General features: G+C 41.9%; 1 protein-coding gene across 2 annotated transcripts in view; it reads left to right on the forward strand.

The window, feature by feature from the left end:
* The window catches only part of RMDN1 (regulator of microtubule dynamics 1), a 36,268-nt gene that overhangs the window by 19,026 nt on the left and 4,142 nt on the right, over positions 1-13,100 (forward strand). For both annotated transcript variants that reach the window (XM_066378790.1, XM_066378789.1), the window contains exons 3-6: positions 292-388; positions 2,178-2,337; positions 7,010-7,099; positions 11,040-11,095. In XM_066378790.1, the coding sequence (XP_066234887.1) occupies positions 292-388; positions 2,178-2,337; positions 7,010-7,099; positions 11,040-11,095 (403 nt within the window). The remainder of the gene's footprint in view (positions 1-291; positions 389-2,177; positions 2,338-7,009; positions 7,100-11,039; positions 11,096-13,100) is intronic.

Consider the following 13,100-nt stretch of genomic DNA (forward strand, 5'->3'; position numbering starts at 1 on the left):
GAATGGTACTTACAGTGGTGGCAGCAAAGACTGGGAGAACACCTTAACTTTTCACAGGAAGTTTCTTTTCTCACTTTTAAAATATATTTACTACCAGAATAAGTTTTCTAATTTTTGATTTTCCAGTATAAATAAATCACTTACTACAATTTTTAAACTTATTTCTACACTTACATTTAGATACTTCAGAATTGCGGATCTGTTCATTTCCTTTGCTTATTGTGAAAGTTTCTTAGAATTGCTGTCATCTGGCTCGGGAAGACCTACTTTACTGTGTTTTTTCTTTTATAGTCTTTAGAGTTGAAGAAATCCTCCAACAAGCAGACTACCTGTATGAAAGTGGAGAGACGGAGAAGCTCTATCACTTGCTGAGCCAGCACAAGGACAGGTGAGCCAGGTGCGCGGGCTGGGTGTGCGGCTTCTTCAGCATCCTCAGGCTGGAACACAGAGTGAGGTTTGCTGGCTGGAAGTTCGTATGGTTTCTTAAAAGTTTCATGTGTAGCTATTCTTACAATAAATGATGCAGAAATGCTACATGTATGTCATTGATTTAGAAAAAGTTGTTCTACTTTTTCTAGTAGAATGTTGAAATGCTTGTCCATTTGTTATTTTGCTTTGGATCATACAAGATAAGTTGCTGAATATCTGTTTATGTCATCGATGTTGTATTGTCTCATTTATTTTAAATTAATTTCTTATTCGTGTAAGATCTGAATGAATTAGGGTGGTGTGTGCCTCCACTGCATGGTATCTCTGTGTTGATTTAGAAGCACGGTCTTTTAGAGAAGCTAAAAATACCTCCTTTTTAAAAACAGATGGCATGTTTAGCCCAGAGTATCAGTGTGCACAGTACTCACTTTGGGGGAGGGGTGGATGGGGGATGGTTCAGCCTCATCTCCTGAGTGTGCCCAGGATGCATCTTTCCTTCCACTGCCCCGTTAGCAACCTGAGGTGGCTGGTCGGCATTTTACACTCACCTCAGTAATCACCTGGAAAGGAAGCTGTCAGTGACTCCATATTCAGCGAGTTATAAATATACTGTTGCTTTCTTTAGTTTAAAAATTTTATGTAAATACCATTTTTTCTTAAGAAATACAGGGTGGGGCAAAAGTAGGTTTACAATTATGAGTACATGAAACAGTTTATTCTTGTATTATTTGTTAATTATTGTGTTAATGTCCATACAAACAACTGTAAACTTGCTTTTGCCCCATCCTGTATATAATATAGTCAGCTTAAAGGCAGACATTTAATAAAAAGGAATTTAAGATTAGTTTAAAACTATTTTTAGCTCTTTGATATGGCTATTTTATAATTATGCCACTTAATACCATATTTCCTCATGAATAAGATGCTCCCATGTATAGGACACACCTTAATTTTTGGGGCCCAAAATTTGAAAAAAAAATGTATTACATTAAGTTATTGAACTCAAGTTTTATTCATCATAAAATTTGTACAACTCCTCATCACTGTCAAAACTCCCATCCATTAGCTTGTCCTCATCTGTGTCTGATGACAAATCACTGACTTCAACAATGAGCACAAAAACAAGCGCAAAAAAGCAAGAAATGCAAGTAAAAGAGTCTACAACCATTGTATAAGATGCACCCAGTTTTTAGACTCCTAATTTTTTGGGAAAAGGTGTGTCTTATACATGGGGAAATAATGGTACATAAATGGTAGTTCTCCAAGGAGTCCAGTGCCCTTACTTGGACCATGCTCTGTCTCATGGCATGGATGGCTCATTCAAACACAGGATTCACTTGGAGATGACATTATCTTCGGTCATCGTTAACACGCGTTCACATACCTGCTGTGTGTGCAGTCTGGGGGCTGCTGTCTGCATGGTGCGGTATGGCCAGGCCTCCAGCTACATGCCACAGTTTGTAGAGCAAGTGTTCAGGAACTCAAATACAAAGACATTTTCTAAGGAAGGTAGTATTTTAATATTAATGGTGTGTTAATGTTAATGTGTAATACTGGACAATTTGTAGGAAATTATAGGAAAGTTGTGTGAGAGGAAATAACTTTTAACATTGTAAATAATGGTATTTGATACTGTGTTCTTGCTACACCCTTACTGACCTGAAAGACCATATGTATTCAGTAGTGATGTGACCTTTGACACTTTTAAATGAGAGCTAAACTGGTGGTTTTGTATTCACTCACATTAGTGAAGATGCAGAGCTACTGTGGCGTTTGGCTCGGGCATCACGGGACCTGGCTCAGCTCAGCAGAACCTCAGAAGAGGAGAAGAAGGTCTTGGTGTACGAGGCCTTAGAGTATGCGAAAAGAGCTCTAGAGAAAAATGAAGCAAGTTTTGCGGTTCACAAGGTGAGGTGCCTAAAGTAACGATGGGTACCACGCACTGGGGGCTGCACTCATCTGTCCTCCCTCATTTACATGAGGGGGAATGTACTCTGTTTAAAGGAGGGGATGACATTTCCTTAAAAAGCTTTTTCCTTTGCATTCTTGAACACTTAACTCTACCTTCATAAGTGCATTTCATAAATTACTTCTGTGAATGCTTATTTTTGAACCAAAAGTGTTAGTAGTTTTATGAATTACCTATATCTTTACTCCTAGTAATGGTACAAGTACTTGACAGATGTTTTCTCACAGACTCACATTCCATTTCTGTTCTGTGAGACCAGGGGTAACTTTTCATGTCACTCCACTAGTTTCTGGAGTTCCTAACTGGTTAGAGAACACAGCATTATTGGTACTGGTACTTTTACTTTTCTGTATTTTTTTGTTAACAATTTTTTTATTTTTTATTTTTTATGGCAGAGACAGAGTTAGAGAGAGGGACGGACAGACAGGAAGGGAGAGAGATGAGAAACATCAATTCTTTGTTGCGGTTCCTTAGTTGTTCATTGATTGATTTCTCATGTACCTTGACTTGGGGCGGGGGGGGCTACAGCAGACTGAGTGACTCCTTGCTCGAGCCAGCGACCTTGGGCTCAAGCCAGTGAACCTTGCTCAAACCAGATGAGCCTGCGCTCAAGCTGGCGACCTCGGGGTATCGAACCTGGGTCCTCCACATCCCAGTTCAATGCTCTACCCCCTGCGCCACTGCCTGGTTAGGCAACATTCTTTTTTAAAACATTTAACTTTTCAATTATAGTTGACATTCACTATTAGTTTCAGGTGTACAATATAGTGGTTGAACATTTATGTACCTTACAAAGTGATCCCCCTGATAAATCTAATACCCACCTGACACCTCACATAGTTATCACAGTATTATTGACTATATTTCCTGTTGTGTACTTACATTCCTGCAACTGTTGTTTAACTGCCAATTTGATGAATGGACTTCTTAGTCCAGGGGTCCCCAGACCGCATGCAGCCCCCTGAGGCCATTTATCCAGCCCCTCCCGCACTTCCGGAAGGGGCACCTCTTTCATTGGTGGTCGGTGAGAGGAGTACTGTATGTGGCAGCACCGCAAAGGGCGGGTCGCTCACGTACAGTACTACTTCCGGTGATGCGGGATGTACGCCTCAGGGCTCCGGAAGCACATCATATCACTGTTACGGCTAGTAGTGACAAACACGGAACCGGACATTGACCATCTCATTAGCCAAAAGCAGGCCCATAGTTCCCATTGAAATACTGGTCAGTTTGTTGATTTAAATTTACTTGTTCTTTATTTTAAATATTGTATTTGTTCCCATTTTGTTTTTTTACTTTAAAATAAGATATGTGCAGTGTGCATAGGGATTCGTTCATAGTTTTTTTTTATAGTCCGGCCCTCCAATGGTCTGAGGGACAGTGAACTGGCCTCTTGTGTAAAAAGTTTGGGGACCCCTGTCTTAGTCCCTTCAACTTTTTCACCCAGTCCCCAACACCCCTCCCATCTGGCAACCATCAGTCTATTCTCTGTATCTATGCATCTGTTTCTTTTTTGTTTTGATTTTTAGATTTAACATACAAGTCAAATCATATGGTATCTGCCTTCCTCTGACCTCTTTTACTCAGCACAGTATCCTCTAGGTTCATCCACGTTGTTACAGATGAAAAGATTTGATTTTTTTATGGCTGAGTCATGTTCCATTTTGTGTATCACAACTTTATCCAGTTGCCTGTTGATGAACACTTAGGTTGCTTCCATATATTTTGATGCAACTGTAATTGGAATTGTTTTCTTAATTTTATTTTCAGATTATTCATTGCTAGTATATTAGAATGCAACTGATTTTTGCATATTGATTTTATATCCTATAGCTTTGCTATACCTCTTTAATTAAAAATTCTTGGCCCTGGCCGGTTGGCTCAGTGATAGAGCGTCGGCCTGGCGTGCAGAAGTCCCGGGTTCGATTCCCGGCCAGGGCACATAGGAGAAGCGCCCCTCTCCTTCCTCTCTGTTTCTCTCTTCCCCTCCTGCAGCCAAGGCTCCATTGGAGCAAAGATGGCCCTGGGCGCTGGGGATGGCTCCTTGGCCTCTGCCCCAGGTGCTAGAGTGACTCTGGTCGTGGCAGAGCAACGCCCCGGAGGGGCAGAGCATCGCCCCCTGGTGGGCAGAGCGTCACCCCCTGGTGGGCGTGCCGGGTGGATCCCGGTCGGTGCATGCGGGAGTCTGTCTGACTATCTCTCCCCGTTTCTAGCTTCGGAAAAATACCAAAAAAATAAATAAAAAAAATTCTTTAGACTTTTTATGTAAGATTATGCCATCTATAAATATAGTTTTACTCTTTCCTTTCATTTGTTAATCCTGCCCAGTTTCCCTGGCTAAAGCTTCCAGCACAGTTATCTTGTTCTTAAAGGTAGGGGAGCTGTTAGACTCAGCTAGTCTCAGGTATGACTGTTGCCTGCCTCCTGGGATCTCAAGTCTTTATTGCTTATATTTGATCTGGTATTATAGTGTTTCAGGCAAGAAGATAAGTCTAATATCTATTGTCCCTTTTTGGCTACAGTATCTGTTTAAAAGCTGTCTTTAAGAATAATAAAAACTCACCTGACCAGTGGTGGTGCAGTAGATAAGAGTGTCAACTGGGGACACTGAGATCCCAGGTTCAAAACCCCGAGGTCACTAGCATGAGCACGGGGTCATTGGGCTAGACTGCAGGATCACTGACACGATCCCATGGTCACTGGCTTGAGTGAGGGGTGACTGGCTCAGCTGGACCCGCCCCAGTCAAGGCACATATGAGAAAACAATCAATGAACAACTAAAGTGCCGCAACTATAGGTTGATGATTCTCATCTCTCTCCCTTCCCCCCTCCCTCCCCCTTTTCTCTCTCTCTCTCTCTCTCTTTTTTTTTTTTGTGTGTGTGTGTGTGTGTGTATGACAAACAGGGACAGATAGGGACTGACAGACAGGAAAAGAGAGAGATGAGAAGCATCAATTCTTCGTTGCGGCACCTTAGTTCATTGATTGCTTTCTCATATGTGCCTTGACTGGGGAGCTACAGCAGAGCAAATGACCCCTTGCTCAAACCAGATGAGCCCGCGCTCTTGCCAGCAACTCCAGGGTTTCGAACCTGAGTCCTCTGTGTCCCAGTCTAACGCTCTATCCACTGTGCCACTGCCTGGTCAGGCTACCCCCAACCCTTCTCTTTTAAAATAATAACAATAGTAATGTAAACTCAATATAGACAGTAGACATTTTAGAAATTGAGAAAGTACAAATATGGAAGACACACCTATGATCACAGGTTCTACCTTCAGCTCTTGCTGATTAGCAGTTAGCTCTAAGTCACAGAATGCCAACCTACCTAGGGGAGAGTGTGTTTGCTTTGCAGGTAGGTGTTAGTGATGTGCATAAGAGAAGGTGGTCTTATCCAGAGCCCTGAGATTTGGGGAAAGCTGAGAGCACCAGGCTTGGGACCCCATGTGACTTTGTCACCTGGATTAGGTGTCTGTCCATAGAAATTAAAAAAAAATTTTTTTTTTCAGAGACAGAGAGTCAGAGAGAGGGATAGGGACAGACAGACAGGAATGGAGAGAGATGAGAAACATCAATCATTAGTTTTTCCTTGCGGCTCCTTAGTTGTTCATTGATTATTTTCTCATATGTGCCTTGACCGTAGGGCTACAGCAGACCGAGTAACCCCTTGCTCGAGCCAGCGACCTTGGGTCCAAGTTTGAGCTTTTGCTCAAACCAGATGAGCCTGCGCTCCAGCTGGCGACCTTGGGGTCTCGAACCTGGGTCCTCCGCATCCCAGTTTGCTGCTCTATCCACTATGTCGCCGCCTGGTCAGGATGTCCGTGGAGATTAAATGAATATAATCTGTAGAGGTGTGTGTGTACTAATATACATTTTTGTAGACATTGAGAGAAAGAAATATTTTGGTGGAGAATAGATTTAAACAGAAGGTTGAGTGTTAACATCTTTCTGGTTAAAATTATTAAAAATCCCACAGAAACAAGGTCAGACAGAAAAGGGGACTATTCATTATGAGAAACTTGTTTCTCACAGAACCTGAAGGCAGGGTGCATGTAGGCTTCAGGAAAAATGCGCTTGATCACCCCTACTTTTCCTCATTCAGAGTCCCGTGACTTCCTTCAGCACACCTGGGTTACAGAACTGAAATATTTGGATTCCTTTCTTAGGGCAGATACTCAGATTGTCTCAGTTTGGGTCTTGTTCAAGTATGGCTGTGGGAACAGTCACAATTGACAGATGCTGCTGTTATTACTGTCATGCTGGGATGTGGAGGAGGAGGCAGCTCCCAAAAAAAAGGGTGAGAAAATAGTCATTACTGAATTGCAGATTTTTCTAAATTTGTACTCAGACCACAGGCATGAGTAATCACTGCATTGTGTTGATAACTTCTCTCTGCTTTGTACTCTAGTTCTCTGTAAACATTTGCTATCCTTGAATTCCTAGAGAGCCCTATCCTCTTTTCTTTGTATATTACAGTGTATTTGACATAATATGTATGTTCAATATCTTTTTGTTGAATGAGAATGACTACTGAGAGAAAATACTCAGTTTAACCTTGTATTAGATGGACTATTAAGCATTGTTATTCTTAACATCTTTTTTCTTCTGCTTTTAGTGGTATGCAATCTGTATTAGTGATGTTGGAGATTATGAAGGCATCAAGGCTAAAATTGCAAATGCCTACGTCATCAAGGAGCATTTTGAGGTACTGATGAATTGAAAGCCATTTGTTTTCTGAGTAGATTTGTTTCACTTGTCCCTCACTATTTTAGCAAACTGCCTCAAACTTGGTGACCTCCAGCAGTGACAGGTTATTGTCCCAATTCTATGGGTTGACAGTACCCAGTGCTTCTGTTTTGTGTGGTGTAGCTGAACTCACTGAGGGTTTGTCCATCTGGCCCCTCAGCTGGTACAGGGGTGTCCAGCACGGTGTCGTCTCCAACGACTTCTGTCCATTTAGTCATGTGGCTGATGCTTCTTTGCTGCACAATTGCTGGCTTCCAAGAATGGGCATTCTCAGGGGGAAGTCCCAGTGTGCAGACGTGCGTCACACTTGGTAATGTCTTGTCAACCTAAATGAGTCATGTGTTACAGAATTGTACACCTGAAACCTGTATAATTTTATCAACCAACATCACCCCAATAAATTCAAAACAAACAAAAAACATAACATTTTTCCTTAGGTGAATCCTTCATTTAAAAAATAAAATGACAGGTGGTTGAGCTCAGAGTCTGCATGAGGGGACTGCATCGGCCAGCCAGATGGGAGGATGTGGTCTCAGTAGTGTGACAGTCACTGCACCACTCCCTCTCACAGCACTGCCTGTACTGTGAGCTCTGGCACGTGTCTGTCTGTGCCCTGAAGGTCCTTCATGTGCTGACAGTCTTCCTCTGCCAGAAACTCCGGGAGTTCGTGTGTTCCACAGCATGCACTGTGCCACTCTCCTCTGGACACAGCGGCCACCGAAAGCCAGCACCTTTCTTTCTCTCATGATATTCTAGACCATCTCAAAAGTCCAAAGGAAGAAAAAGCGATGAAAGCATATATAGAGATAATGTGAGTTAGGCCATGTGACAGCTTTTCTGACTTATGGTGGCAGTCTCAATTCCTGGTTTTGTAATGATGCGTGAAAAGGACTTTGGACGGGGAGTCAGTCAGTAGACTAGCTTCTTATTCACACATGAGTGGTACGTGTGTGTACGCATTTCAATTTAATACGCATTTTTCACATTTTAAGACTTGAAATTAGACTGCTTTATATTTCAGTGGTATCTTACTTGCTTTTTCTTAGTGGTACATCAAATAGTATGTCACAGAGTTTATGATATCTTAGATTCAGTGAAATGTACATTATTTTACTCAGTGGTAGCAGAACCACAGCTCATAAATTACTTTGTGCCTTGGTGCATAGATATACATGTCAGATAACTTTCAGCGTGAACAATGAAAAATTGCAAAAAATGTATTGATGTAGACTTTAAACTTTTAAGAAACAGTTAAGGCTATAGGTTATAACTTTAAAAAATGTTTTTAATAAGATTTCATATGTTTATGTGGTAAGTGTTTAAAAAATGACAGTATATTTATCATTTACAGCTAGTGCTCAACTTACGACCACGATTGGTTCCGATAGACCGGTCGTAACATGATTTGGTCGTAAGTTGAGTAGGCTATATGTACAGTACTGTGAAATGATGTTATAAAAATCTTTAAGTCATATTTTATCTTAATTTTCTTTCATTGTTTTATATCATAATTTTCTTTGTTCATTTTATACCATTTGTATCATCTCTACACCATTTTGTTTCTTATTTTTACATTCGTCAGGTTTAAGTAAAACACTGCATTACCAGTACAACTGGTTTAATATTTGCAAAGACAATTTCCTCTTGGTAGACATCTTGGGAGGGGTTTGATGAAAAATATCCAAGACACAAAACACAAATTGCTGTACCGAGTCTGGGATAACAGTTGAAATGGTACACGCGGAGATGGTAGTGCTGCTGGAAGCTGGTCGGCACTGTCGTACGCCCAGCTGGGCAACACTTGCGCTGCCAGACGGGGAGCAGTCATGGCTAGTGACTGTGGTCGTAAAGTCGAATGGTCGTAAGTTGCATAAGTCATAAGTTGATCAATATTTGTATACTATTTGAGATTCCATGATTATATCTAAAGTCAGACCCTTCTGTTGTCTTTGGGTTGTTTTTGAAGACATACTGACAGGGTCACTTGAGAGGGCCCTGACTCGCCTGTCCCACAAGAAAGCTGGCTTCCAGTAGAGTGCCCAGAGCGCCACATACATGGTGAATTAACTTCTACATCGAGAGTGTCACTAGACCTGCACTGCTGTTGGTAGAGTGCAGAAAAGAGTTACTTATATAATTTTTTGTAGGGCATAATTTTCTAGTGGAAGTTCAATAGGGAAAGATAGCTTAGAGTATAAGTTGTATATACTTCAAAATACATTTTGCTATAAATCATATCACTACATTTATGGAAAAGTTTTCCCTCAGTGCTGATTCTTACCTATATTATTGAGAAGCAAGAGTTCTGTCCAGTCCTAATTGTGAGCTTTTACTCCATTCCCTCTACTGCTGCTGACGGTGGTCAGTGTCAGAAACCAAGTGTCTGGTGCTAAGAGAAGTGAGAATAATGGTGACAAGGAGACATGACTGTGTTGTGTTAGCTCCTCCTGTACATACTCATTTCATCTTCGCCGCAGCCGAACAGAGAGGGGTATTATTTCCTCTATTCTTTTTTTTTTTTAATTTTTTTTTAATTTTATTTATTCATTTTAGAGAGGAGAGAGAGGGGGGGAGAGAGACAGAGAGAGAGACAAGGGGGTGAGCTGGAAGCATCAACTCCTATATGTGCCTTGACCATGCAAGCCCAGGGTTTTGAACCGGCGACCTCAGCATTTCCAGGTCGACGCTTTATCCACTGCGCCACCACAGGTCAGGCTTTTTTTTTTTAATTTTTATTTTATTTATTCATTTTAGAGAGGAGAGAGAGACAGAGAGAGAGAGAGAGAGGAGAGAGAGACGGGGGGAGGAGCTGGAAGTATCAACTCCCATATGTGCCTTGACCAGGCAAGCCCAGGGTTTTGAACCGGCGACCTAAGCATTTCCAGGTTGACGCTTTTATCCACTGTGCCACCACAGGTCAGGCCTCCTCTGTTCTCTAAAAGAGCAAACCCAGGCAGGAACACAGAAACATGCCAAGGTCAGGAAGTTAGAAGTTAGGAGCTGTGATTTGAACCCAGGACATCTGGCTACAGAGCCCACTCTGGCAACCAGCACAAACATCCGAAAATGTGCATCTCACACATTTCAGCCAAGAGCGAGAATGTGGGTATGTGTAAAATCATAAGCTAGTAATTCTCTAGTTTCAAAAGGGTCTTTTATTTTTAATATTACATTAATCTGTGAGATGTCCTTAGCAGTTTTCAACAAAATAATATATAAAAGGAGAAGTTAAGTTCATTAAAGTTATTCTGTAGTGTGTGCTTTACATAAATTCACACAGGACTGTCACATAGTAAATAGAAACTGGGGACACTTTATCAACATTTACCTTGTGCGTAGTTCTGTTAATTCTGTGCGTAGATAGTATTAGTTTTTCCTTGGTTAGGTATAGATGGGGAAGTTGAGCAAAATCTGCATACTGAAGACTTTCTAAGATTATGCACTTAGTTCTTTGGAAAAGAATGCTTTTCAGTAGTCACAGGACTTGGCAAAAAGAACTTCCTTGTTTTTATTTTAATCTAAAAGAAAAACAGCTATATAGATGTTTATGTATTATCTATAAGAATATAACTATTGTATATTATATAGTTGATATATCGAGTATTACATTTTTAAAATTAATTTCACTTAGAAATGTCATGTGTTTCTCATCTTGGGAATCACTATTATCAGTTTCTGAACGCTGTAAAATAATAACCTTAGTACGAGTCATTTAATCGTGTGTTGAAACAAAATTAACCAATTAAAGAACCAGAAAGAAGATTGGTGTGGCTTATCACAGAAGAATTAAAATATAGGGCTGCAAATTTTTTTTTTAAATCATAGCTTCCTCAGTAAACATAATAGAGTTCTTATTGCTATTTAGAAAACAAATGATTGATTTTCTCATTTCTTGTTAGAAAGCAATTGAATTGAACCCTAAGGATGCTACGTCAATTCACCTAATGGGTATTTGGTAAGAAAATTTCCTTGAATTAATATTTCACTGGTATTTAGAACAATCTTATTTTGTAGTGTATAAAAAAGCAAAATGTAAAATATTTTAAAATACTACTTGGCAGTCAAGATTGCTTAATCCATTAAATTAACTAAAAGTTGTGCATGTATTGTTAGAAAAGACTAAATTTGATTGTGATAATGTTAAACATTGTTATTCAGATCATTTAGAAACACATATAACCATTCCCTCTTATCCACAGGGCATGTATCCAAGCCCTTGGTGGGTGCCTGAAACTGCAGAAAGTACCCAACTCCATGTGTGCTGTTCTTCCTACACGCACCTTTCACCTAAGGAAGCTCTTAGACTGCTCCGGGGTGTGTCCACCTTGCCAGCATCACCACTCTTGTGTTTTGGGGCTGTTAGGAAGTGAATCAGGGTGATCTGAGCTCAGGCACTGGAACACCTCCACTGTCAGTCTGGTCCCTGAGACAGCTATTGAGCAACTAATGGGCAGGGGCATCACAGTATGGGGACACTGGACAAAGGGATTATTCACATCCCGGGTGGGGCTCTGCAAGTCGCATAAGGTTTCATCACACTACTTGCAATTTGAAACTTATAAATTTTCTATTTCATAGTTTTGGACCTCAGTTGACCACGTAACTGAAGCTGCAGAGGGTGAAACTGGATAAGGGAGGATGACTAAGACTAAAAGACTTTGAAACTTTTTGGTAGACTTTCTTATTTTGACAGTCAGACAGGGACAGACAGACAGGAAGGGAAAGAGATGAAAAGCATCAATTCTTCATTGTAGCACCTTACTTGTTCGTTGATTACTTTCTTATATGTGCTTTGACTGGGGGGCTACAGCAGAGCAAGTGACCCCTTGCTCAAGCCAGCGACCTTGGACTTAAAGCCAGAGACCATGGGCTCATGGTAATGATTCCATGGCCAAGCTGGTGAGCCCGCGCTCTCCAGGTTTCAAACCTGGGTCCTCCATGTCCCAGTCCAACGCTCTATCCACTGCATCATCACCTGGTCAGGCACTTTTTGGTAGACTTTCAAGTTCCCTTTGTTGGGCACAATTGCTTTTTCCCAGGCACAGTGAGACTGGCTCACTGACCATGGCAGAGGAGCGCGGAAGCCTCAGGGCCTCATGTCCGAGCACCTGAGAGTAAGTCACCTGGTCCAGTGTTCCTAAGAGTCTTATGTGGACCCAGGCTTGCCACTCTTCTGTTTGGGTGTAGTCTGCAGAGCTGAATCGTTATTGTCTTCTAAGAGGTGACTGTAAACAGTCCTGTATCAAGTCTTCTCAGAAAGTGAATCTCCTTCAGGACAAAGGATGCATTGAACTAACCGGACACCTCTAGTCAGCAGACATGAACTCAGCCCTTGTCCAAGAGCCAGCACTTCCCCTACACACTGCAGGGTTGGATCTGTGGGTTTGTCGGCCATTTGCCCTCACCCTTTTAAACATATGCCCATAAAACTGTTGGTTGCCATTGTTTGTTTGTTTTTATTTTGGTAATTTTCTGAAGCTGGAAATGGGGAGAGACAGTCAGACAGACTCCTGCATGCGCCCGACCGGGATCCACCCGGCACGTCCACCAGGGGGCGATGCTCTGTCCACCAGGGGGCGATGCTCTGCCCCTCCGGGGTGTCGCTCTGCCGCGACCAGAGCCACTCTAGCGCCTGGGGCAGAGGCCAAGGAGCCATCCCCAGCGCCCGGGCCATCTTTGCTCCAATGGAGCCTTGGCTGCGGGAGGGGAAGAGAGAGAGAGGAAGGAGGGGTGGGGGTGGAGAAGCAAATGGGCACTTCTCCTATGTGCCCTGGCCGGGAATTGAACCCGGGTCCCCCGCACGCCAGGCGGACGCTCTACCGCTGAGCCAACTGGCCGGGGCCGGTTGCCATTGGTTTTTATGCATATCATGTTTAGTTTTGTCATTTTTCATAATCATTTTTAAACTTCTGTTTTTCTCATGTAAAAAATTGGATAATGATCCTGTTTTCTTAGTAGTT

The sequence above is a fragment of the Saccopteryx leptura genome, chromosome 3 (genome assembly GCF_036850995.1).
Source record: "Saccopteryx leptura isolate mSacLep1 chromosome 3, mSacLep1_pri_phased_curated, whole genome shotgun sequence".
NCBI lineage: Eukaryota > Metazoa > Chordata > Mammalia > Chiroptera > Emballonuridae > Saccopteryx > Saccopteryx leptura.